At 50.2% G+C, this 26,681-nt stretch overlaps 1 protein-coding gene across 3 annotated transcripts in view; it reads left to right on the top strand.

Moving 5' to 3' along the window:
• Positions 1-20,521, top strand: part of LOC114898643 (sodium/potassium-transporting ATPase subunit alpha-2) — a 28,967-nt gene extending 8,446 nt beyond the window's left edge. For 2 of the 3 annotated variants that reach the window (XM_029228527.1, XM_029228526.1), the window contains exons 4-23: positions 1,107-1,310; positions 1,810-1,923; positions 2,177-2,311; positions 3,010-3,127; positions 4,819-5,087; positions 5,980-6,178; positions 6,314-6,423; positions 6,565-6,699; positions 7,427-7,616; positions 7,732-7,907; positions 11,648-11,784; positions 12,241-12,391; positions 12,480-12,648; positions 12,885-13,039; positions 13,650-13,773; positions 13,983-14,128; positions 14,334-14,464; positions 16,969-17,070; positions 17,167-17,258; positions 18,233-20,521. In XM_029228527.1, the coding sequence (XP_029084360.1) occupies positions 1,107-1,310; positions 1,810-1,923; positions 2,177-2,311; positions 3,010-3,127; positions 4,819-5,087; positions 5,980-6,178; positions 6,314-6,423; positions 6,565-6,699; positions 7,427-7,616; positions 7,732-7,907; positions 11,648-11,784; positions 12,241-12,391; positions 12,480-12,648; positions 12,885-13,039; positions 13,650-13,773; positions 13,983-14,128; positions 14,334-14,464; positions 16,969-17,070; positions 17,167-17,258; positions 18,233-18,261 (2,886 nt within the window). In that variant the 3' untranslated portion in view covers positions 18,262-20,521. Of the gene's footprint in view, positions 1-793; positions 986-1,106; positions 1,311-1,809; positions 1,924-2,176; positions 2,312-3,009; positions 3,128-4,818; positions 5,088-5,979; positions 6,179-6,313; positions 6,424-6,564; positions 6,700-7,426; positions 7,617-7,731; positions 7,908-11,647; positions 11,785-12,240; positions 12,392-12,479; positions 12,649-12,884; positions 13,040-13,649; positions 13,774-13,982; positions 14,129-14,333; positions 14,465-16,968; positions 17,071-17,166; positions 17,259-18,232 lie in introns of all 3 variants that reach the window. The other variant, XM_029228528.1, reaches the window with a different exon arrangement.
• Positions 20,522-26,681: the final 6,160 nt, after the last annotated feature.

The raw sequence follows: 26,681 nt of genomic DNA, 5'->3' as shown, positions 1-26,681 counted from the left end.
GCGCTGGGATAGATGCTTTACGTACTTTCCTCTGATCCTTACAACAAGTCAGGTTGGAGACCTGTTCGTTAAAACAAGGAGACTCAGAGAGAGCGTAGCTTCCCACGTTCATATCAATGGTTAGTGGCACAGTCACATTGCCAAGCCCATCATTGTGAAAAGTAAAATAAATCGTTCATCAGAAATGTAATGGGTGCATACCTCCTCCTGTAGGCCTTCCTTGACTGCCTTTTTTAAAATTCTACACCCCCTTCCTTTACCTTACTTTATTTTTTTAAGTAACACTTTTCACTATCTGGCAGTAATGTCTATTATAGTGTGTTACCTCACGAGATCATAAGCTGTGCAAGGCAGGAATTTGTGGGTCTTGTCCATCTCTGGATCCCCAGCACTGACCATATTGCCTGGCATGTAGTAGGTGCTCAATACACATTTATTAAATAAATGAGGGGACAGAGAGAAAGAGAACTAAGAAGTGGCCTCTGCATTCAAGGGGCTCAAAGCCCAGCAGCAGAAAGGAAGGCAAACAGAATTCCAATGCCATATAGTGAGCACAGCTCTAGAATCACACCTGGGACACAATGGGACCCAGAGAGGGGGCGTGTGAGCCAGCCTGGGGCTAGGGCAACAGGGTCAGGCAAAGCTTTCTGGGGAAAGAGATGGATGGTGACCAAAGCTGTGTGACATTCATGGTCAGTAGTGTAGGACTCTTCTTGAATCCTTGGTGAAGGGGGGGAATCTGAAGGCAGAGAGTTGGGGTGGGGGGTGGAGATCGATTGAGATGTCTTTCCAGGGAGTCTTATCAAGGCTGCCTCCAGAGGAGATTATTGTGGCCCTAACCAAAACGTGTCTCAACCCAAGGCTGACCAGAGGTGGGGGGACCACAGCCAAAATCCTACTCAGCCTTCAAGTCCTCCAACACCCATTGCAAATGCCACCTCCTCCGTGTGGCCTCTCCTGATGGGCCCCTACCCCTTCCGACCAGGTGGGATTTTTCTCTCCACCTGGACATTATTCTGCTGCCAGGGAGCTGGTGGGAAGTGATGAGGGGCCTGGCTGCTTCCAGATGCGAGCTCAGCTCCCACACCTCTCCTTGCCTCCCTCAGGGCCTCACCAACCAGCGGGCCCAGGACATTCTGGCTCGGGATGGACCCAATGCCCTCACCCCACCCCCGACCACCCCTGAGTGGGTCAAGTTCTGTCGCCAGCTTTTCGGGGGCTTCTCCATCCTGCTGTGGATTGGGGCCATCCTCTGCTTCCTGGCCTACGGCATCCAGGCTGCCATGGAGGATGAACCGTCCAATGACAATGTGAGCCAGCACGCCTGACCCCTGTACCAGCCCATGATTCTGTCCTCCAACCCTGAATCTCCAGTACAGTGGGTGGGGGTCAGGGAGCGAGACCTTCCTGTACAGTCTGACAGCCCCTCTGCTCTTTAGGCTGAAAGGGGGTGAGACTTCTGTACATATCTACAGACACTCCTCCCCCAACACAAACATACACAATCATTCACGATTGAGACAGCCCCTCCCTGTTCCTTCACACTTGAGTGGGCTTGTCTGCATCCCTGGGTCTTTCCCCCCTAGAGAGGTCCTAGTCCTGGGAACTCCCTATGATTTTCCCCACCCCCTCCAGTCTTAGGAGGCTGGGGTTAGAAGGTTGAAGGAGAGGTTGGAGAGAAGGACTTTCTTCCACCACTCTCACTCCCAGGTGCAGACAAAGGGGGGCACTGAATGCTCACCCTGAGTGGCGGCTGCCCCTCTCGGGTTGGGAAAAGGGCAGGTCCCTCAAAACCTTTCTCCTTACCAGCTGTATCTGGGCGTGGTGCTGGCAGCTGTGGTCATCGTCACTGGCTGCTTCTCCTACTACCAGGAGGCCAAGAGCTCCAAGATCATGGATTCCTTCAAGAACATGGTGCCTCAGGTAGATGGCGGAGCTGGGCTCCAGGCTGGGGCATAAGGTTTCTGGGAGACTCATCTCTTCAACTCCTTGGGCTCTGAGATGGAGGCTTGGGCAAAAAAGACCCCCCAGCTCTTCACTCCAGGACCTATTTTGTTGCTAAGGGTGCAAGGTCTGTCCTCCTTGGTGGGGTTGGAGGTGAGGTGGGACACCAGCAAAAGAGGAAGGTAGGGGTAAAGATGAGCATCTCCTGAGATTCCCCGGGGCCTCCCCACAGCAAGCCCTCGTGGTACGGGAAGGAGAGAAGATGCAGATCAATGCGGAGGAGGTGGTGGTGGGAGACCTGGTGGAGGTGAAGGGTGGAGACCGAGTGCCTGCCGACCTCCGGATCATCTCTTCTCACGGCTGTAAGGTGAGGGGGCCAGGCCAGAGCCACTGGCTGAGTCCACAAAGCAAGCTGGGTAAAGCTGAGAGGGGCCCGTTAGAAGTTTGAAGTTTGGGAGGCCCAGGTCCAGATGTCAACACCTGCCCCACACTGCCCAGCCACACCTTGTTTAGCATATTACACGTATGCATCCTTGTATCTGTGTGTCATGAGTGCTCTGCACCCCCGGTGTTTCTTTGATATCCACTTTATAGCAATCATGTATTGAGTATTATTATGTGTCAGATGCTTTATATACATTCACATAGGCTACCTAACTTAACTCTGCAAGAATGGTATAATCGTGCCAGGTGGTTGCATGTGGCCACATAAGTCATGCCATGCACAACCCTAGACGGTGCCATTTTCATTGACTACGGTGTTAATGGCACCCCCTGTAGTTGTGCAATGCAGAGATTCTACTTCCATTCTCCATTTTATAGATGACTAAAGGGAGGCAATGTTGGTTAAATAACTTGCCCAAGGTCACAGAAGAAGTCAGTGAGAGCCCAGATTCCAAACCAGAGCAGGGACAATAGCTGAGTAATGCTATAAATATGTGATGAGGGCAAGTGTAATTCTGTCTTGGGTGTCGTGGAGACTGAGTGTGGCTGGAGTCAGGACACAGCTGTGCGTGCCTGAATGCGTCTGCCCATCTGATGACTCCACACTGCCTTCCTCCTCAGGTGGATAACTCATCCCTAACAGGCGAGTCGGAGCCCCAGACCCGCTCCCCCGAGTTCACCCACGAGAACCCCCTGGAGACCCGCAATATCTGTTTCTTCTCTACCAACTGCGTGGAAGGTGAGAGGCTAGCCTGGTGGGGAACCCCTGGTCCCAGCATCAGCTCCAGGCAGGACTGGGGGCTATGTCTGTACTTACTTGTCAGAAGCCCGGCTATGGAGGAGGGAATTGAAGGGGCAGAGAGCCCTGAGTATTACAGAAGTAGCCCCCTCCAGAGAGCAGGGAATTGGCTGGGGCGGCATGACTCCAGGGAAAAGTCACCTCCCCACAGAAAGATCTCTGTTCCGTCCACCCCAGGACAGCGCAGATTCCCAAGCCTTCAGATATGGGCCAAGACCCGTACACACATACACATGCGCACACACGCGCATGCGCACACACACGCGCACGCCCCAAACCATCCTTGATTCCTAGAAGTCTCTGGTTTGACTGACGGCTTCCATCTCTCCTGGTTCTGGGACTAGTTGCTTCATTCTCTGACCCTTGCTTTGACCAGGGCCCAGGCTGGGGGAGGGACAGGAAAGCTTTCAGTCCAGGTGAACATTCAGGCCTTCCTTCAGGCTGCATCCTGGCCTGCGCGTCACCAAAAGAAACTGTTGGTCATGCACAGGCTGCCCGGTGTGCCCCACCACTGCTCTGTGTTCTAGAGATGACCAAAGGCCAGGAAGAGCTCCCAGAGCTGCCGCCACTGAGTGGCCAGAGTCCAAGCACCACCGAAAGCCCTGCCCTCTTTGGTTGTGCCAGTGAGCAGAGTCGGGCTGACTCGGAGAGGGAGGCCAGGGCCAGAGCTGGTGGGAGGAAGAGCCGGACTAGACCATGGGCCTCAGAAAATGGGTCAGAGGAGGCCTTGCCCCCACCTCCTCACACATACCTTTCCCTTCCCGTTTCTCATTTCTCTTCAGTGTGTATTGTTTCTCTGGGCTTTCCCCCTCCTTCAGCAAGTTAGAATCATAGTGAAAATCACCACACATTGTTTCCTAAATTCTTAATGTACTGAGATTCTGAAATTTGCTCTACATTTCCCACAATTGATAAAAAGGCCTAGTAAAACATGTCCATTGCTTACTCTGAACTGGCTTTGAAGAGAGGAGAGGAAATGAATGGAACTAACATTTGTTGAGTGCCTACTATGTGCCAGGCACTGCTCTAGGTGTATGACAACACTGTCTCATTTCATTATTAAAACAATCCCTAGGTAGAAATTCAAAGATGGATGCAAACCCAGGTCTGGCTGGCTCCGATGCATGCTCTTTCCACTCCAGCACACTTCCTCTCCTGAAGACCCCTGGAATGTCTACATAAGGGCTAGAGATTGCCTAGCTTCTTCTGTAGAGATTCGTGCCTAGTGTTGAGAAAGAAAAACGTAAGACTACAGGGAAAATCCATAAGCCCTTTACTTTGTGTTTGTAATATATTTTTGGACGATAACAAGTATGAGATTGATTTTACTGAAATACCACAGGCAATACTTTTATTTCATTTACTGAATCTCCTCAGTTTGAACCTTGAGTTTATTTGCAAGGTTCCTCCCCAGGCCCAGGTATAAGAGAAGATAATTTGCTGTTGTGTTGAGTCTGGGATTGGCCATCTATGCTGGGAGAGGAAGCCAAGGGAGGTACAATCTAATGACAGTGACCCACAGTCTTTGGCTTCTTTACTCTGTGATTGTTTTCCTCTCCCAGGAAGTAGGATGAGACTTCAGTTCCTGGGACCCCAAGGCATCCAACCTCGTGTCCCTTCCTGTGTCGTAGGCACTGCCAGGGGCATCGTGATTGCCACAGGTGACCGGACCGTGATGGGCCGCATAGCCACTCTGGCCTCAGGCCTGGAGGTCGGGCGGACACCCATAGCCATGGAGATTGAGCATTTCATCCAGCTGATCACGGGGGTGGCTGTGTTCCTGGGGGTATCCTTCTTCGTGCTGTCCCTCATCCTGGGCTACAGCTGGCTGGAGGCGGTCATCTTCCTCATCGGCATCATCGTGGCCAATGTGCCTGAGGGGCTGCTGGCCACTGTCACTGTGAGTGGCTCAGGCCAAGGGGCCTCCAGGGGAGGGCTTTGCTACCCTGCCTCAAAAGCGAGAGAGGCTATGGCTTCTCTGCAGTTCTTTTACTTCCAGCCCCTGAAATCACATATTCGATTCTCCTTTAAAACATGGCTTAGAATGTGAGTCTGAAAAAGATCATTTAATACATGGCTCAGAGTTTGAGTCTGGAAGGTTTTAGGTTGGGCTGTGCCTTCCCTCTCAGTTTCTCTCCCAGAGCTTGTCCTGGTCGCCTTTTCTCACAAGCCTTGTACTAGTCATCTCCCCACTGCCCTCTGGAGCTCATCCTGGCTAACCCTCCCATCAAGGCTCTCTCCAAGGTCACCAGTGACTAATTAGCAAATCCAGTGACCTTTCCTCCGCTCCCATCCTTAACTCTGCTGCTGAAATGGATACTGCTGTCCACCCTCCTAGCATTCTCTCCTTCGTTGCTGACTGTGACTCATCACTACCCCGGTTCTCCTCTCCCCAGTCCCCTGCACTGTCCTCTTCCCCACCTCCACCGATCTTCAGTCCTCAGTGCTCTGCTTTCCTCCTGATGCCCCTGAGTAAGCTCATCTCCTCCCAGTTTCTGGTGCCTGTTCGGTGTTGATGACTCACACATACCTACACCCTGTTCTACTCTGGCCCTCTCTGGAGCTCTGGCCAAATATCTTCAACTCCCTACTGGACATTTCACCTAAATATACACTCATGATCTCAGCTCAACACGTCTAAAATGGAACACATTCATGACTTACACCTAGGTCTCTCTCAGTGTTCGTGGAGTAGGATCAAGGGAGGAGGGACAGAGCCATGGTCTGGGGTAAAGACATGGGTATCTCCAGCTTCAGGCTGAGCCCTTTTTATTGCCCTCTCTCTCCACCAGGTGTGTCTGACCCTGACAGCCAAGCGCATGGCTCGGAAGAACTGCCTGGTGAAGAACCTGGAGGCGGTGGAGACGCTGGGCTCCACCTCCACCATCTGCTCCGACAAGACGGGCACCCTCACCCAGAACCGCATGACTGTCGCCCACATGTGGTTTGACAACCAGATCCATGAGGCCGACACCACAGAAGATCAGTCTGGTGATTGAGTGCTCTACCCAGAGTGGGTGGAGGGGACCGGAGGATGTTCAGGGCACTGGAGTGGTGGGACGGGTGGGGTGAGATAAGAGGTCTAAAGGAGAGCCAAGCTCCTGCTTCTCTCTCCTTTCCTCCCAGGGGCCACTTTCGACAAACGATCCCCCACGTGGACCGCCCTGTCCCGGATTGCTGGCCTCTGCAACCGTGCTGTCTTCAAGGCAGGGCAGGAGAACATCTCTGTGTCTAAGGTAGGGGGTCGGGGGATCGCCACAGCCCGCCCACTTTGCTGACGCCCAGCTTCCCCTCTTGCACCCTGTGGCTGCCTCGGGGATGTCAGTGCCCTCCCTCCTTGGTCCTCCACTGTGACACTGAATTCTCCTTGTTGGCAGCGGGACACAGCTGGTGATGCCTCAGAGTCAGCTCTGCTCAAGTGCATTGAGCTATCCTGCGGCTCCGTGAGGAAGATGAGGGATAGAAACCCCAAGGTGGCGGAGATCCCTTTCAACTCAACCAATAAGTACCAGGTCTGGTTTGGGTGCCAGGTCAAGGGAAGAGGGAGAGATGGAAGTGAGGGGCACACAGAGTCGAAGGGGAATCAACAGCAGGAAAGAGAGCGTCTGAGCACCCTCTCACCCCTGCATCATCCCCCGGGGCAACGTGGGTGACCAGATGTCTGGTTGCAACGACCAACCCCACACCCAGCTCCCAAACCTTCATTCCTTTACTACAACCTGTCACTTTCTCAACTCTTCTTCCCAGGGCTCCACATCCTCTGGCTTCAGTCCCTCAACCCTTCCATCCCATTCAGCTGAACCATACATCGGAAATTTCCTTAGGGTATCCCTCAGCCTGCGGGCATCTGTTAAATGCCAAGAATGCAGTCTCAGCTATGTCCTGTAAAAGCCATAGGGGTAAAGCCCCCCTAAGGCCAGTGTGGTGATGGGGCGTGCTGATGACAAAGCCACCTCGCCCCTAGCACAGTGCTTGTCCTAACTGATTGGAGTAAATATTTGCTGAGTGAATGAATGTCCTATGGGAAGGTGACTCTCAGGTTACAGGGTTAGGACTATGAGGTCCAAACACCCATCCACACACGGAGACTCTCCCTATGTTGACAGTGGTTGATGGATCAGGGGGTATTTTATTAAGGGAGTTTTCCTTACCAGCCTCTGCTCTGTCCCAGGCCCCGTGCTGGGCACTGGAGCTTCAAGACAAGTGTGGCCCCTCTGTAACTGCCTTTCCTCTCTCCAGCTGTCCATCCACGAGAGAGAAGACAGCCCCCAGAGCTACGTGCTGGTGATGAAGGGGGCCCCCGAGCGCATCCTGGACCGGTGCTCCTCCATCTTGGTGCAGGGCAAGGAGGTCCCTCTAGACAAGGAGATGCAAGACGCCTTCCAGAATGCCTACCTGGAGCTGGGAGGACTGGGGGAGCGAGTGCTAGGTGAGGGGCCAGAAGCAGGGAGCAGGGCTGAGAAAGGTTTCCGTGGGATGAGGGCCTCTGGGGGCAACCCGGCAGCCACCTTGCTGCTCTCACTCCTCCCTTCTGTCCCCTTCAGGCTTCTGTCAACTGAATCTGCCCTCTGGAAAGTTTCCTCGGGGCTTCAAATTCGACACAGATGAGCTGAACTTTCCCACGGAGAAGCTCTGCTTCGTGGGGCTCATGTCCATGATTGACCCTCCACGGGCTGCCGTGCCGGATGCTGTGGGCAAGTGCCGGAGTGCAGGCATCAAGGTACTAGCCTCACTTCGTCCCTCCTCCCAAACACCAAAAGTCCAGGGGCCGCAGAGGCTGCTGCCCTGGGGAGACCTGGGCCACTGTTGGCCTCCTTCCTGCTGACTGAGACGAGAAGCCGTCCATCTGCAAGGAAAGGTCGGTCCCTGCCTTGGAGCTCTCACCCTTGTCCCTTTTGCTCAGAGTGACCAGTCTCCCACACCCAATCCTCTCTCTCTGGGGCACGGCCCCTTCCATTCTGGTTTCAAGCCGATCAGCCACCCTTGTCTTGGAGATCCGGTTGTCCTCCCCTTCCCAGCTAGCGCCCACTCTCTCTAGCCGTTTGGGATGAGATAGTAGGCTCTCGCCTGCAGCCACTCACCTCCACCCCATAACCCCGTAGACTAGCTCCAGTCCTCATTCCACCAAGCATACCTCTCCCACGTTCTCTTCTCCAACTACAATTGCTTCTCAATGACCACTCCCTTCTCTGTACGACATTTGTGCTTCCTTCAACAAATATTTATTGTTTACTGAGCACTGTTCAAGGTGCCGGAGTTCAACGAACAAACAAAAATCCCTTCCATCTTGGTTACTTTCCTGTATCCAAGATACAGCCCTTTACCGCTCTTAACCTGTCCAGTTACCAATTCTGATGCCCTCGCTTGTTCCTCCTTTTGCAACTTCTCACCTACTTCCAAATCAGTTCAACTCAACCTGTCTACTGGGGGCCAGGGACTGCACCAGGCACTGGGGATACAAAAGACAAATAAGATACAGTGCCTCGCCTCCGGAGCTCATGACCCCTCAGGGGAAACAAACGCCTTTAAGTTAATCACAGAACAATTTTAACAGACAGGGTCTTTGAGCACCCGCTAAGGGCCAGATATTCTAATAATAAAAAGAGCCCATTGTTTCGTGAGGCTTTATATGCATCAGGCACTATTCTAAACACCAAACCTGTATGATCTCATTTGATTTTCACAACAACCCTACAAGTAGGCACTAGTATTTTCCCTTAGTTACAGAGACAAAAACTGAGACGCAAAGCGACATGCCCAAGGCCACAGAGCTAGTAAGTGGTAAAGCCAGGATTTGAACTGAGGTATCTGCTTTTTTTTTTTTTTTTTTTCTTTTTGCGGTACGTGGGCCTCTCACTGCTGTGGCCTCTCCCGTTGCGGAGCACAGGCTCCGGACGCGCAGACTCAGCGGCCATGGCTCACGGGCCCAGCCGCCCCGCGGCATGTGGGATCTTCCCGGACCGGGGCACGAACCCGCGTCCCCTGCATCGGGAGGCGGCTCCCAACCACTGCGCCACCAGGGAAGCCCTCTGCTATTTTTTAACCATCACACTAGAGGGCTTATATGTATATATGCACATATATGTGACTCCTGAACCCTGCAACCACTCTGTCTCTAAGGTAGGCATCATTATCCCCATTTAAAAATAAAACAAGCTGAGACTCAGAGTGGGTAAGTAGCTTTCCCAAAATAAAACGGCTAGTAAGAGGGAAACTGGCTATAGGAAGCCTGGCCAGCTCATCCGGAAAGCCCGTGCTCCCCTTCTCGCCAGGCAGCCTGTTACCATGATCAGAACAGTCACCGAGGCCTGGGGAAAGCATGTCCAGGGAGCTCAGAGCAGCAGGGAGCTGTTAAGCCCACCTCGGAGAACTGGACAATGTTTTACAGAGGGCATGATATTTGATCTGGGCCCCGAAGGGTGAAGAGCATTTTGTAAGGCGGGGAGGGAGCGGAAGGCGTGTCAAGAGCGGGGAACAGTGTGTACCCAGCGGTGGCTGGACTGCACGGGGCGTGTGCGCGTGGCGGTGGGAGGTGGCCGAGGAGCACCGGAGATGGAGACTGCAATCAGGGCCGGGGCCAGTTGGAAGGATTTTGCTTAAATGCCAGACTTGGGCTTTATCCTGAGAGCCACAGAGAGCCGCAGGTGTCACAGGGCAGAGCTAGCCCTTAGGAGGCTCCCTGGATGGAGGAGGGGCTGGATTTGGAGAAGAACTGGGGTTGCGGAGACAGCATAAGAGGCTATTGCAATACCAAGATGATGGCAAGATGATGACCCAAATGAGGGCAGTGACAAAAGGAGTGGAGTAGTTACTTTTGAGAGATGTTTTGAGAACTTGGTGAACAAACTCAAATGGGGAGGCGAGAAGATCCAGGAGATAAAAGGACTGAATGAATCGAATGGATGGTATCTCAGGTGGGGAGCAGAGGAGAAGGTTCCGTGGGGGTGGGGAGTAGAGATAAGGAGCTCCCTTCGCCCTGAGATCGGAAGGTCTGTAAGATGCCCAGGGGGAGATGTTTCAGGGAAAGCAGGAATATGGCTGAGAGCTCACGAAAGCGGGCCAGGACAGGAGAGTTCAGTCTCGTTCCCATGTGAGTACAGATTAAAGACACGCTAGTATGTTTGATTCTGTTGCTGAGGACAAGAGCAGGTGTGAAGAAAGGGGAGGGGAAGGAAACCCTGGGCCACACCAACAGGAAGGGCAAGTGGAGGAGGAACCAGCGATGAGGGGGAAGGTGGTGACAGGTAACCCTCAGTGAGTGTCCACCTAAGGCCACTAACTCCTCAAGACGACCCTGAAGGAAAGACTCATCATCTCTGTTCTGCTGAGATTTAGTGAAGGCACTTGGGGAAGGTCAGTGTTTCACCTTAGGTCTGCTAGGCGACACCAAAGCTGCTTCCTCACTCAGGTGGGAAAGACCACCTGAAGAGGGATGGAGGGCAACTGGGAATGAAGGAGTCCATGGGGGCCAAGGGAGGACAGGGCTTCAAGGAGGGGGTGGTAGACAGTGCCAAACCCCTCAGAGGGTTGAGTAGGATGAGGACTGCAAAGATGCTTTTGTCTTTCAGCTGGGAGACCCATGTGGCTTTTGGGGGTGGAAGAGAAGGCAGCGGGGCGTGAAGAGGCTTCCTTCTCAGTATGTGTGGGATTTGCCCCACAAACCCCCACATGCAAATGATCTCCTAAGCCAGCTCTGACCTCCTGATGCTTGCAACATCCTCTTTACCAGCCTCTCAGATGCTAACCACCTTCCCCATCCAGCTCCATCCATTCTGCTACAGCAGCAATGAATATCACGGTTCAGTCAGGAATCACCTTCTTGCCACACTGTGAAGGGATGTCAGAGGCAGAGGACAGGTGGTGGAAGGCAGCAGGGAGGGACGGGAGGGAATGTCTCCCTCCCGTCCCTGCCCTGTCTGACTAGGATGTCGGCGGGCATCACACTGGGCACTAGGAAAACCATGTCCGTTCTGGTTCCCTGGGACCCGGAGCAAATCATGGGCCCCTTGCTAAGCCTTTGTTTCCTCATTGGTAAAATGAAGGAGATGTTAGGGGTCCTTCCAGCTGTGACAACCTCATACCCCATGAAATTCAAACTCCTAAACAATCCTGAGGCTGCTCTTCCAAGGGACCCTCATTAACTTGTTACTGTGTCAGAGAGGCTTTCCTCCAGTTAGGCAAACTATCTCTGATCTCCTGAACACAGCTTGTTGTTGTCTCTTCCCCTCACCCACTCTCTCTCTCTCTCTCTCTCTCTCTCTCTCTCTCTCTCTCTCACACACACACACACACACACACACACACACACACACACACACACACAGAGTTCCATTATTTTGGCTGGGATCTTCCAGTCCCACCATCTAGTGGTCTAGCTCTTCCGACTTTGGGAAAGGAATAAAAGGAGAAAAGAAAAAACCTTAATGCTGCTTTCCTTTTCTCTTTTCTCCTTGCTGCCAGGTGATCATGGTGACCGGGGACCACCCGATCACAGCCAAGGCCATTGCCAAAGGTGTGGGTATCATATCAGAGGGCAACGAGACGGTGGAGGACATTGCAGCCCGGCTCAACATTCCTGTCAGCCAAGTCAACCCCAGGTGAGGCTCCGTAGGAGCCCTCCCCCATCAACTCAGCCTCTCCCACTGGACACTTGAGCAGCCCCTGAGGGTATCTGGTCCTAACTGCCGGTTCCCTGGTCCTGAGCCTGTGGCCAGACTGTGCCACTGATCAGTTGTGTAACCTCGGACCTGTCACTTTACCTTCCCGAGCCTCCATTCTCTCAACTTCAAAATTAGGGTAGTATCCACACTGCTGGTTTCTATAGGAGTGAGATACATATAAAGGAAGTAGCGCCTGGCCCAGCACACTGTACTGACGACTGTGATGCTGCCACGTGGTGAGGACTGAGCACCACCCCCTCAAAGAGAGAAATGGGAAAGACAGGTCACTGAGTGTCAGGGAGAGGAAGAAGGAAGCTGTTGGGGAAGACCCGGCAGTGGCAAGGAGGGGTGGTGGGGTACCAGGGAATCAACCAGCTCTGCCTCTGCCTCCAGAGAGGCCAAGGCGTGTGTGGTGCACGGCTCTGACCTGAAGGACATGACGTCAGAGCAGCTGGACGAGATCCTCAAGAACCACACAGAGATTGTCTTTGCCCGGACGTCTCCTCAGCAGAAGCTCATCATCGTGGAGGGCTGTCAGAGGCAGGTGAGCAAGGGGGTAAGGGTCAAGGTCAGGGCCAGGGCCAGGCACGTGCAGGGGCTGCACCCCCAGCCTGGCTGTACCTTCTCCCCAGGGAGCCATTGTGGCGGTGACAGGGGACGGGGTGAACGACTCGCCCGCGCTGAAGAAGGCAGACATCGGCATCGCCATGGGCATCGCTGGCTCTGACGTGTCTAAGCAGGCAGCCGACATGATCCTGCTGGACGACAACTTTGCCTCCATCGTCACGGGTGTGGAGGAGGGTGAGGGGCTACACGGGCTGGGATGCCATCCAGGATGTCTGAGCTGGCACATCTGCTTCCCTGCCTTTTACCCCAATTACAGACTCAACTCAGGATCTCAGGCATCCACCGCCTGCTTTAGCTTCCCTCTAACACAAAATCTCCCTTTGTTGGGTAGACAAGCGGCCCATGCTTCAGGGGCTAGGGGTGGGGAGGGTCCCTCTGATCTCCCTGATGCCCTCAGAACCTCCCCACAGGCCGCCTGATCTTTGACAACCTGAAGAAATCCATCGCCTACACCCTGACCAGCAACATCCCCGAGATCACCCCCTTCCTGCTGTTCATCATCGCCAACATCCCCCTGCCTCTGGGCACTGTGACCATCCTCTGCATTGACTTGGGCACTGACATGGTGAGGCCATGGGTTGGAGGAGGGGACAGGCAAGGCAGTCGTGGGGGTGCAGTGGGTAGGGGTGGGCCACAGATGGAAGGAAAGGTGCATCAGGGACAGCTGAGCAGGCTGTGAGGGTTGCAGAGAAGATGAGCACAAAGCCTGGAAGATGATAGAGTCTTGGATCTCTTCTTTTTTTTATCTTTTTTTTTTGACTGCGTTGGGTCTTCGTTGCTGCGCACGGGCTTTCTCTAGTTGCGGCGAGCGGGGGCTACTCTTCATTGCGGTGCACGGGCTTCTCATTGCAGTGGCTTCTCTTGTTGCGGAGCACAGGCTCTAGGCGCACGGGCTTCAGTAGTTGTGGCTTGCGGGCTCCAGAGCGCAGGCTCAGTAATTGTGGCGCACGGGCTTGGTTGCTCCACGGCATGTGGGATCTTCCCGGACCAAGGATCGAACCCGGGTCCCCTGCATTGGCAGGTGGATTCTTAACCACTGCGCCACCAGGGAAGTCCAGGGTCTTGGGTCTTTATAAGTGTTTGAATTGTGTCAAAGATTCTTCACTGTTGATCATCCCCTGCTCCCACCCTCTCCCTTCAACTGCCGTCCTCTCCCCAACTGCCCCCTTGCACAGGTCCCTGCCATCTCCTTGGCCTATGAGGCAGCTGAAAGTGACATCATGAAGCGGCAGCCGAGAAACCCGCAGACAGACAAGCTGGTGAACGAGAGGCTGATCAGCATGGCCTATGGACAGATCGGTGCGGCCGGGCCCGGGGCTCAGGGGGAACCCCAAGAAGACGCTTTTCCCAGGCTTTGGAGGGATGATCCCCCTGAAAAATTCCAGGATAGGGGCCAACTCCCCGAGGGTCAGGGATGTCCGTCCTTCTCTGGCCCGTAGGGGCTGGTCCCATCCTGTTACCTTCTATGACCCAGGCCCTGCCCTTTGTCCTTTGCCCGCCACCCACAGGGATGATCCAGGCGCTGGGTGGCTTCTTCACCTACTTCGTGATCCTGGCAGAGAATGGTTTCCTGCCTTCACGGCTGCTGGGAATCCGCCTCGACTGGGACGACCGGTCCATGAACGACCTGGAGGACAGCTACGGACAGGAGTGGGTGAGTGGGGCTGTGGAAGTGCAGATGCACACATATGAGAGGGTAGGGCTGAACGTCTGGCAGGAGTGGTCAGTCGTGGCCAATGGGATTGGGGGCTAAGGGTGGAGTAGGTGCCCAGGGTTTAACATCTGCCCTGGACCACGCTGCACCCTGTTCCTACCCTTTCCTCTCACACCCTCACCTCTCTCTGCCCGCCCTCCCCCAGACCTATGAGCAACGGAAGGTGGTGGAGTTCACGTGCCACACGGCCTTCTTCGCCAGCATCGTGGTCGTGCAGTGGGCTGACCTCATAATCTGCAAGACCCGCCGCAACTCGGTCTTCCAGCAGGGCATGACGTGAGCACCGCCCACCGGCCCTGCCCACCAGGCGGAGCGCATTCAGGGCGCACTCACCCACCCACATCGGCGGGGTCTCTGACTGTAGTCGCCCGGCTGTAAATCCGTAGCCTTTTTGGAAATAGATGAGCGAAGAGGAAGGAGGGTTATGACTCTTTCTGATGAGTTTTAATTTGCTCCCCAGATCTCCTTCATTATGGTCTCCTTCCATCATCTTTCCTTTTCATCTTTTCCCCTTACCTCTCCCCTCCCTCCCTTCTTCCTTCCTCCCTTCCTTCCTCTATCTTATACTCTATACTCACCCCCACCCCTTGGCCCAGCCCTAAATACAGGGTCCCCTGTGCTCCCCTCCACTCGGCAGGTAGCTCTAGTTCACCGCACTTGCCTTGTGGTGGTGATGTTGTCCTTGTGGGAGCTGTGAGCTGCTCAGGGTCAAGTTCTTATAGTGTGAGTTACGCCTGCCAGTCACTGTGCTAAGTGATTCACAGACATCGTCAGACCTCACAGTAGCTCTGTGAGGGAGGTATTATTTTCATTCTGTGGATAAGAGACCCCCGCAAAAAGTTAAATGGTGTGCCTGGGGCCACCCAGCTGGAAATAGCTCAGCCAGCTCTCTTTCTGAAGCCCAAGCTCGTGACTACTACCCTGGGTGGCTCACCTGTCACAGAGCCTGGCACCTGGGGGGTACCCAGTGATTCCTCTGCAGCTCAGCCTGGATGGTGGTCCGTGCCGAAGGTATCACTCCCATTATCTTTCTTTTCTTCTACGGCAAACAATGGGCACAAGTCCCCACGTGAGTTTTGTCACAATTTCTTAGTTTGAGAAAAAATATATATATACCAAAACTCCAGTGAAGTTAACAGCATTTGAGATCCTAGGGAGAGGAAAGGGAAAAGTCTGTTAGATGAAGGAAGGAGATTCCACTGAGCTAAAAACACTAACGGGGACAAGGCAGTGAGCGGAGAACAAGGAGCAGAGGGTCTAAGACACTGGGTGACCGACTGTGCAGGGCATGGGTGAGAGAGCAAGCAGGGGACATGACCAGACAGGTTAAATCCTGCACATCTGAGAGGCAAGTGGAAAAGAAACTAAACAAAATTCAGACTGGGACAGGGAAGGAGTACTAATACCAACAAGTAACCTGGCCCGAGGCAGCCTTAGCACCTTATGCCCCACCCTGGGGTGTCTGGACCCTCAGGGGTCCTCAGAGATGCTCTGTGCATTATTCAAACAGCTTTATGGAAATTAAGCACTTCCTCTAAGAAGATTCCCAAGCTTACCAAAGTGTCATTGTCAGGCAGAAGCCTGAGTATGAACTATAGCGATCACATGCTAATGCGCAATTCTCTTTGGAAGCCTTGTGTATTGCTAATTAATTTTCTAATTGGGAAAATATATTCATTACTTTTTTTTTGGCCTCGCTGTGGAGCATGCGGGATCTTAGTTCCCCAACCAGGGATCGAACCCGTGCCCCCTGCAGTGGAAGCGCAGGGCCCCAACCACAGGACTGCCAGGGAATTCCCTATATTCATTACTTATTAGCAAATGCAGCTGGAGAGACAAAAATCAATTAAAATGTGGCCTTCTTAGAAGAAAAATAAGAGGGATTCTTAATGAGTGAAAAGTTTGGGAATCACTGGCTTAAGCCATGAAGAGGTGCAGTGCATGAGATTATAAAATACAGCTAAGAACGTTCCACGTTCAAGAGCTCTCCACGCATTATCTCCCATAATCTTCCCACCAGTCGTAGGATATAGAGGTACTATCTCCTCCACAGAAGGAGCATGAGACTCAGAGAAGTTAAGCAACATTGTTGCTTACAGCCAAAAGCTAGTAAGTGGCCCGGCTGGGACTAAACCCCGCCTGTACGACTCCACTGTCCTCAGAGCCTTATTCTTTCCTGCTCTTCAGTTCTGATGTGGTGAATATATATTCAGCACTTTTTATCCAGTGAGCTTTCCCTTTCTGAGTACTTTACAAACATTCCCTTCTTTATTGAATATCTATGACCAACAACTACCTGGGGCTGTAGGAGACACTGAGAGGGTAGAAGACATAATTGGGTCCTGAAGTGAAGGAACAAGCATCTTGCTGGGGAGATGACACCTTCAAAGGCCACGTGCCTGGAGCAGTAACAAGATCATAAGCTGCACGAGGGCAGGTTCCCGGGTCTCCAGAAGGAAGCTTGCATTGACCACAGCATCTCCAGCACAGAGCGTATCACCCAACACATAGGAAACATGTATTTGATGACTGAAAGTAAGTGTTATAGACAATAATCGGAGGTAAAATCAGTAAGCAGAAAAATTAAAGACAATCTTTCTTTGGTTACATTTAGCATGAGAAGAAGCATTTGAAGAAGGCATGGGAAGACGTCATGTATAGCCTTTCCCCGGCGTTTCTTCCCACCTCTTTCCCTTCCACCACCAGGGGTCACCCTGGATCTCTGCCCCTCCTTGCCCTCCCCTCCAACACTACCTACCATCTTTTCCTTGCCTTTCCAGGAACAAGATTCTGATTTTTGGGCTCCTGGAGGAGACAGCACTGGCGGCCTTTCTGTCCTACTGCCCGGGCATGGGTGTGGCCCTGCGCATGTACCCGCTCAAGTGAGTGTCCCTTTAGATGGGCCTCTGCTAGGATCCAAGTTCTGGTCCCTTTGAAGCAACCTCTGATGCTCTTGACGCTCTCCTCTGTTTCCTCAGGGTCACCTGGTGGTTCTGCGCTTTCCCCTACAGTCTCCTCATCTTCATCTACGATGAGGTCCGAAAGCTGATCCTGCGGCGATATCCAGGTGGTAAGCACCCCCGGCGCTGCGCCCCGACCCCAGCGAAGTGCAACTCCCCACTGTGGCTACCTACCCCTGCAGGGCTCCAAACCCGAACTCCATTCCTACTACGGATCCTTGCTCCTTTTCCTCAGTGCCCTCGGATCCTCGGGTCCAGGGTCCTAGGAGCCCTGACTCTGCTGAAACTCTTCCTCCCAAATTCCCGTCCCACCCAACACACAACTGGTCTCTGAGGCCCTCTGCCTTCCACCTGAAATCACAGAACATGAGAACTAGAAGGGCCCTCCGAGGTCATCTAGTCCCACCTCCACATTTTATAGACAAAGAGAGGGGCAGAGGTGAATTTATTCGTTCAGGGTCATAAAGCCAGAAGCAGCAGAAGTGGCGCTACAACCCAGCCCTCCTAATTCCCAGGCATCAACCATGTATTTTTTTTTTTCCCAACAAGCATTTTCGATCACTTACTGGAGGTTGAAAATGGGTGGCCCACAAGCCAAATAGGGTCCATGAATGTTGTTTGGTTTGGCTGCCCTATCTTGTACGGGTGTTTTTTTGTTTTTTATTTTTCAATTGGCCTAATATCTAAAACTTAGGGACTTTCACATAGAATCCAAGTTTCTGGCTTCTCCTGAAAAATCACAGGCGCTGTCGATCCCAGGGCCCCATTTCTGGACAGCAACAATGCACGGCTGCCCCTTTAGAAACTCACTCGTTACCTGAACAGCCCCTGTTGCCATTTGTATTTTCACCCCCAACCAAACCACTCCGGGCCCACCGTCCCCTGTACTAAATGCAAGTCTCTCCTTTCCCCTAATCCATGGCCTCACGGAGTCCCCTCCCCCACTCCCCTTCCACAGCTGCTTTCCTCAGCCCCTTCCCCAGGCTTCCCTTCTGCCTGGCCTCAACCACCAAGCCCCTAGGGCATTTATCTCTTGTCTCCTCTAAACTCACCCTGCAATCCCCGTGCCTAATCTCTCTAACAGGCTGGGTGGAGAAGGAGACGTACTACTGAGCCCGTTGGAAAGAAGAGCCAAGCATGGGAAAGACGGGGGGTGGGGGTGGGGCCCTGAAGGTGTCGCAGGGATGGCGTTGGGGAGGGGTGGAAAACAGTGGGGTGGCATTTGGGGAGAAGACTTGGGCGAGAGAATGAGGCAACTCAGCAGGTCGAGTTGCAGGGAGTGGGTAATTCAGCTTGGGGTGATTGCCCCAGAGGCCTGTCTAGGAGCAATCAGCCCAGACACTACGTGTCAGGGGTCCCTCCCCAGGTCCTGCTCTGCTGCACTCCACGTGCTGTCTAACTCACCTGAGGACCCGAGGGGTACCCCAGCCCTCCCCGGTCCCTGTTCCTTCACCCCCACCTCCCACTAGAACACATCAACACCGAAAGGCAGGGGTCTGTCTAGACCAGGAGGGGAACTGTCTCAGATCACCAGTGTCCCTTTATCTCTCCAACCTCACCCCACTCCCCACATTCACCCCTCATTTGCTTCCTGCCCAACTCTGTCCCCTGCTTCCCCCTCAGACCTGGAAATCACAAATGGTGCCTCCTGGTGAGTGCTAGGGCCTGAGGCCAGAAAGGGAAGCCAGCCGGTTGGAGAAGCTGGCCCGTCTCCCAGTCAAAGCCATTTAGGAAGCGCCAGAGGAGAGCTGGGCGGACAGGTGGGAGAGGGGGTTATGGCGGAGCAGGGGGACAGGAAAGGAGAGAGAATGTCAGTTCAGGATGTCTGACATAGATCTCTGGGCTCCAGCTCTGTGACCTGCCCTTCAGAGCAGCGGTCTCCAACCTTTTTGGCACCAGGGGCTGGCTCCGTGGAAGACGATTTTTCCACAGACGGGAAGGGGTGGTGCAGGGGAATGGTTCAGGAGGTAATGCCAGCGATGGGGGGCGATGGGGGGCTGCGGATGAAGCTTTGCTCGCTCACAACCACTCACCTCCTGCTATGTGGCCCAGTTCCTAACAGGCTGCGGACCTGTATCGGTCGGAGGCCCGGGTGTTGGGGACCCCTGCTTTAGAGCACCCCGCCAGTAGAACCAATTCCAATGTCACCAGAGTAGCAGCAGAGGCAGGACCAGGAGGCAATCTGAGGGGCTTCACTGAGATTCCACACCCGTGTGCCCATGGTGTTCCCCACTGACCCTTGGTTTGTGGTCTGTTGGTCCCCGAGACCTAGGTGTCACAGATGCTCCAGTCCTCTCCACCACGTGTGCTTGGTAACACCCCGCCCTTTAGAATGCTAAGTCCTCAGAAGTTCCATGTGGTGTTGAGAGGGGGAGCTGCCAGCTCATTCCCTGCCCCTCCCCACTTCCCCTTCATGCCCATCTGGATGAACCTGCGTCACTCCCAGGCACTGCCAAGCCAGCCCTGGAAAAGGAGGTCCCTGGCCATAAGCTGGAATTGGGGTTGAGAAGTTCCCAGAAATGTCCTCTCTTCCAGGGACATGCAGAATCAGCTTAGGTCATGGGTGTGGTTAGGACCTCTGGACAGCAAGAGAGGGCATTAGGAGACCTACCTTTGACCTTAGACAGCAGGGCTGCTCCTCCCAGACCAACGCCCTTCACGCTGATGATCACTGTGCCCAATTTCCCCTGAGATGAGGAGTTGGTTTCAGGTTCCTACAGGAAGATGCTTTTCCCTCCCTAACCCCCTCCCCACCTCCACTTTGCTCTGCAGGCAGCTCTGCCCATTCTCTAAGCCTGGCTTAGAGGGCTTAGGGAATGTCCTGTAGAGAGAATCCTAGATGAACCAAGCAAGTGTGAGAGACACCTAAGGAAAATAGAAGACCTAAGGCAGAAAGGAAGGAAGCAAAAAAGACAAACCTCAGGCCCGTAAACAACCTCCCAAACGCTATTACTTCATTACACCGGAACTTTACTTTATCAGAGGTACCTTGAAATAATGAGTCATTGCCTTGGGCTTGGAAAACTAAATGGGAAACCATGTTAATTTGGGCCTGGTTAATTTGAGATTTATTGACCATGGACAAAAGTTTATCTTTGCACAATCAATAAAATGGCATTTGTTTAGTAAATTAAGAGCATAGGCAATATTGCTAGGGTGGCATATGTAGTCTCCTAAAACAATACTTTTGGGGCACTTTAGGAATATCCATTTAGAAATAGTGAATGCATGGGCCAATTGTCATCAGTTCTTATGTATTTGTTAAGAAACATTCTACAAGACCTTTACTTGGTGACCTTTTGTAAGACATTAGTTTGAGGCACTACGTATGTACTTGAAAATAATAAAGTTGCATTTCTTTATGAAAGAAGAAATCCCTTCCATAATTCAGATTTCTGTCCTTAATACTTGCCTCCCTCCCAAACTGTGGTATTGAAATGTGTGCTGTGGCAAGATTTGGCTTGCAGAGGAAGCAATACAGAGAGGGCAGGAGATAAGGACAGGAGGGAAACAATCTGGGAACAGACGATGTCAGTGGAGCAAGAGAGAGGGGAAGAAATTAGGTTGCAAAACAACCTAGATGAAAATACAGTGGGGCCTTCCTTCCTCGCAGGTGAACCCCCCCCCCCAAAAAAACCATAAAGGTTTTTCTAGCACAGGGAAAGCCCATGAATCTATGGGCCCAAACCCTCAGGGCCACTTCTGCTTTTCTCTGTCCCAGACCAAAATCAGGCCACTCTCAATATGAGCAGGTAGGGGAAGGAGATGGTGGGCTGAGGGGGCCCCGATGGCCAACACCAATTAACAGTCTATACTGTTCTGGGTGCTGTCTTTAGCGGGGGATGGAGGGAAAAGTAGATGAAATCCTTGAAATTCATCAAAGTAGCGGACATCTAAAACCTTCACGGACAGGGTGTGATGGGCAGTAAGGAGGAATGCTTCTATGCTGGGGATGGAGGGGTGGCCGGGTGGTGTGCGTTTCTCCCTAATAACTGGAGAAAGGGAGACACCAAACTTACAGCCCTGTGACAGGATCTTGGAATACCCGTCAGGAGTCAGTTCTTGGCCCCTTTATTACAAGTCTAGCAGTGGTGGTGATGGTGATTGTAATAGGAGTTTTAGGAGAATTAACTGCAACTCACTCTGTGCCATAACTACGTCAGGCCTTTAGTTGTATAGTCTCATTTAATCCCACCTCAGGACCTTTATTCTTGATGGTCCCTCTATCAGGAGGGACCTAGTTTCCCTAGTGACTCACATGCCTGGCTTCCTCGCTTTACACAGATCACTCCCTAAACATTACCTCCTCAGCAAGGCCCTCACAGACCTCACCAAATAAAATAGCACTTCTGACACCTTTTCACCATTCTCTTTGTTTCTAGTCATAAACACTAACTTCCTCAAATTTAGATAGATAAGTAGATATCGATAATATATTAAAATATATATTTTTAATTTTAATATATTTCATTAAATTTTTATTATATTTTATATTTATTGAATATAATTTTAATGTATTTTTATTTTAATTTAATATATATATATAATTCATATGTATACAAATATATACATATAGTATTTTGCTTATACTTTATTCGCCTGACTCCTTCTCCAGAATAAGTTCCACGTACACAGGGATTTTTTTCTATTCACCACCTTTATTTACCACCTAAAACGATGCCTGACATGTATTGGGCAATTAATAAACGTTGGTTGGATGACTGAAAGAATCCTCTTAATCCAGTAAGAGGGAGACTATTGTTATCTTTAATTTACAGATGAGAAAACTAGGGCTTGGAAAGGCAAAAGTATGCATTCACCTTCAAAGGTGGTAAGCACCATAATCAGGTTTCAAACCCAAGACCAGTCTGGCTACAGGGCAGCCCTCTTCACCACCATGCCATACTTAGCGGCAACTGTGGGAACAGTCAACCTGTGGGCACGGAGTGAGCCTGATTAGCAGAATGGTTTAGCGAACTGGGGAGGCTGCAAGGGGAACCAGGAATCTGTGGGCAATGAACATTTGACCAGAGGGGGTGGGCAGACCCAAGTGATTAGAACCAAAGGGAGAGGGCATGACCTTAAGGATGCAGTAGGGGATTAAGAGTCAACCATCTTAGAGGATCTTACCGAAAAGGTGAGAGAATCTTACTATGGGATATAATGTTAGAGGTTAAGGCCAGCCTCTGGCCCAGGCAGACATGCTTTCCATGCCATTTCCTTTTTACCTACAGAATAGGAAATTTGATCATTCATCAGAGACAGGCGACAAGCTAAATATTCATAATGCTAAGAATGCAGGATGAAATAGAAAAAATGATTAGATCAATGTTCAAGGAAGACATTTAAAATAAAATGAGTCTTTCAAAGACATCCTCAGCTCCAGTGAATTCAGTGGAGAATTTTTTCCAAATACCTCAAAGAACATTCTTATATTATTTCAACTGTACTACAATGTAGAAGAAAATTTTGTATGGCCCAGCCTATTTAATGAGACAAATACAGTTTTGATAGAATTTAACAAAATAAAAACAAATATATATATTTGCTTATATATACATTTGTTTATATATATATATATATATATATATATATATATATATATATATATATAACTTTATTACCAAATAGTGAAATTCAAGGACGGTATATTATACAGAAAACTAACCACGAATATTCACTAGAAAAATGATTAAATAATCATTTCAAAATTTGTTAGAAGGTTATCAGTAAAATTTAACATTTAGGGGCTTCCCCGGTGGCGCAGTGGTTGAGAGTCCGCCTGCCGATGCAGGGGACACTGGTTCGTGCCCCGGTCTGGGAAGATCCCACATGCCATGGAGCAGCTATGCCCGTGAGCCATGGCCGCTGAGCCTGCGCGTCCAGAGCCTGTGCTCCGCAACAGGAGAGACCACGGCAGTGAGAGGCCCACGTACTGCAAAAAAAAAAAAAAAAAAAAAATTTAACATTTATTCCTGATTAAAATGTTGGAGGAAAAAGCATATAGGAAACTGTAATCATGTTCAGAGAAGCAAGGAAGGGATGCATAAGTCTAGAAAACAATAATAACAACAACTATAACAAAAGCCATAGCAGCAACATTTGAAATCTTGGATAAGAAGTTGGTATTTATATGGTCTAAATAAAGAGACAAACTGGAAGAAATAAAAACATACGTTTTTGGTACAGGACATGATTAAATACCTAAAGAAATCCATGGAAGTCAACCAAAACAAAGCAACAGCAGCAACAACAAAAAAAAGTCCTAGAAGTAATGAGTTCAAAGTTACAGGGTACAAGATATCGATTTTTTTAAAATCAAATTTATCCCTAAATATTAGAAAATACAATACAAAGAGCTTTTATTTACAACAGAACCAGAACAAATTATACTCAAGATTTAGTGTGTGTGTGACATATGGTACTTATTAAAGAAGATTAAAAGCACAATGAGGGACTTCCCTGGTGGTCCAGTGGTTAAGACTCTGCAGTCCCCATGCAGGGGGCCCGGGTTCGATCCCTGGTCAGGAAACTAGATCCCGCAGGCCACAATTAAAGATCCCATGTGCCGCAAGGTAGACCCCGCACGAGGCAACGAAGATCCCACGTGCCGCAACTAAAGATCCCACATGCCACAACTAAAAAAGATCCCGAGTGCTGCAACTAAGACCCGGCGCAGCTAAATAAATAAATAAAATTAAAATATTAGGAAAAAAAAAAAAAAGCACAATGAGAGTACTAAAAAATATATATATGGAGGGCTTCCCTGGTGGCACAGTGGTAGAGAGTCCGCCTGCCGATGCAGGGGACGCGGGTTCGTGCCCCGGTCCGGGAAGATCCCACATGCCGCGGGGCGGCTGGGCCCGTGAGCCATGGCCGCTGAGCCTGCGCGTCCGGAGCCTGTGCTCCGCAACGGGAGAGGCCACAACAGTGAGAGGCCCGCCTACCGCAAAAAAAAAGAATACATGGAGAGCTAAACTTAACTGCTGTTTGGGAACATAGAATGTAGTAAAGATAAAAATAAGTTGCTATAAAGAGCCAATCCAGTATCAATTAAAAGCCTCATTGTATTTTTATAAAACATGACATGTTGGTTGTGACATTCTGCAGCAAGTGTGATCAGGCAAGAATATCAGAGTTTTTTTATAAGTGATTATGAAGCAAATGAGTAGATAACTGTGATGCTAGCATATTTACCCTAATAGGTTTTAAAACATAGCAGACCAAAATGATGGGTATCAAACCTTATAACATTAAGATAAAACCTGAAAATTCATCGTTCAACTTATTTTTAGGAACTATTTGTGGATGAACCACTCTGTGCTATTCTAAGGGCTGGGTGTAAAGCCATGAATAAGCCTGAAAAGGTCCCCACTGTCGTGGAGAAACAGACAAGAAGTCAACAGATAAATGGGCAGGATAATTTCAGAGGGCAAAAAGCGCAGTGAAGCCCACAAGTGATGGATTGAGGGCTGTGTGTGAGAGTGGCTATTTTGGATTTAGCAATTAGAGAAGGCCTCTCTGAAGAGGTAGACTTTTGAGCTAAGAACTGTGGAACAGAACGGGGTTTCCAAAACTAATTTCACTTGATTTTATGTCAATAAAGTTGCCTTGAGGGATCTCCTATGTTCAAGGCTGGGCTAAATGCTGTTGTCACATAGATGATGCATAGATTAACTTAACAATTTTAACTTTAATTCTAACCTTGCTCTTAGGGATTTTATGATCTATATTAAATACAAAGGCTGGGAGAAAATATTTGCAATGTATATGAAAAGGCATTGGAACCCCTTCAAACACATCAATAAGGAAAAGAAAACAATGGAAAATTGGGCAAATGATAAGAACAACAATTCAGAAAAAGGAAAATGAAGTCCAGAAAGCCAATAAATATAAGAAAAAGATGCTACATAGACAATAAAGAAATGCAAATTAAAACTGTAAGATACCAAATTTCACAAATTATAATAGGAAAAATGAAAACGGTCAAGGTCATCCAATATAATCAAAGGTGTGGGGAGTGGACATTTTTGCGTCTTGTTGCTGGGATGTGGGTAAGAAGAGCTCTTTTGAAGAGCAATCTGGTAGAACATTTTAAGGTTTTAAATAAGAGTATCTTATGATTCAGCAACAGGAATCGATTCTACATAAATTGAAGCTCAAGGGCCGAAAGGTACTATATATAAGGATGCCACTGCAGCAGTGCTTTCAGTGGTTAAAAAAAAAAAAAAAAGGAAAGTATCCTGTAAATCCATCCGTAGCGAGAATAATTGAATAGACCGCCGTCGATACAGAATATGGCATGCCTTGTGGCCATTACAAAGCAAATCTTTGCATAAATGAAAGGGGAGCTGAATGATGCTGTGAAAGGTAAGACTCTACCTCCTTATAGATACTATTGGTATAAATGTAGAAAAAAGACTGGAAGGATACCCAGCACACTGCCAACAGCAGTAACATCAGTGGTGGGGAATCTGAGTCTGGGGGGAGAGAAAGTGGGACTTTCTGTTTTTATTTGGTACAGTTTTAATAGAGAAGAAAAATCTTATCCAATCTATTAAAGAAACAGACTATTATTTGTCCCAGCTGGGAAGGGAAAATTTCTATTTCTGAATACTGAAGGAGGGTTACATCAGCACCAAGATGGATGTTTTCTGATCCAGTCATATTTTTTAAAAGCATGCCGAGCCAAAATGCAATTAAATAAATACCCAAAAATAGAAAGGGAAAATGTATGTTGACATGCATAACTGAAAAAAAAAATGTGTACATTGTAGAAATATACAGCTGCTTCAGATCCTTTTTCAGAAGGAGGGAGAGTATAATTTACACGTAAAACATATAAAGTTAATACGGTCAAACCACTTACTGAGATGTCGTACTAAAGTGAGGAAATTCAGGGGTATTACATGAAAAGCGTATTTTTAGTCTCACTGAGAAGAGCTGCACATCAAGCTACAAGTAAGACATAATATTTAATTCAAGCTATATACTGAGCACATACTATATAAGTCACACATCACGTTTTACATGGAGCACCCTGCTTCAGTCCTTACTTTTGCCACCTTACAATGCAGATGGTGTCCCCCTTTACCAATGAAGAAAGAGAGGCACAGAGAGGTTAGGTAACTTGCCCAAAGCCACACAGCCAATAAGCAGCGGAGTCAGGACCCAAACCCAGGACAGGTTCAAAAGTCCAAGATCTGACCTATTCTGCTATCTGATCTCCTACAACCAAAAGCTCAAAGTCAATGTCTGTGGGCAGGGCACCTCAGCAAACACACACACACACACACAGGCTGCCTGCTTTATTTTTTGAGTCAGCTATCTAGGGTACCTCTGAGTCTCGGAGGTCAGCAGGACCAGACTGGGACTTTGTTCTAGCCTTGCCATCAGACTGCAGTTCTCTCTGTGGCAGAAACTTCTCCAATCATTCTCAAACCCAGAGACTGAGACTTGTGGATTCTCAGTTAGAACTTTCCTGAGGTCTTTGTGACAACAGGCCTGGTTGTTGCCTCGGTGCTGGGGGGAGC

Source organism: Monodon monoceros, unplaced genomic scaffold (genome assembly GCF_005190385.1).
Source record: "Monodon monoceros isolate NGI ecotype Baffin Bay Population unplaced genomic scaffold, NGI_Narwhal_1 Super_Scaffold_18, whole genome shotgun sequence".
Taxonomy (NCBI): domain Eukaryota; kingdom Metazoa; phylum Chordata; class Mammalia; order Artiodactyla; family Monodontidae; genus Monodon; species Monodon monoceros.
Note: the sequence above shows the minus strand (reverse complement) of the source record. Positions and strands in the feature narration are given on the sequence as shown.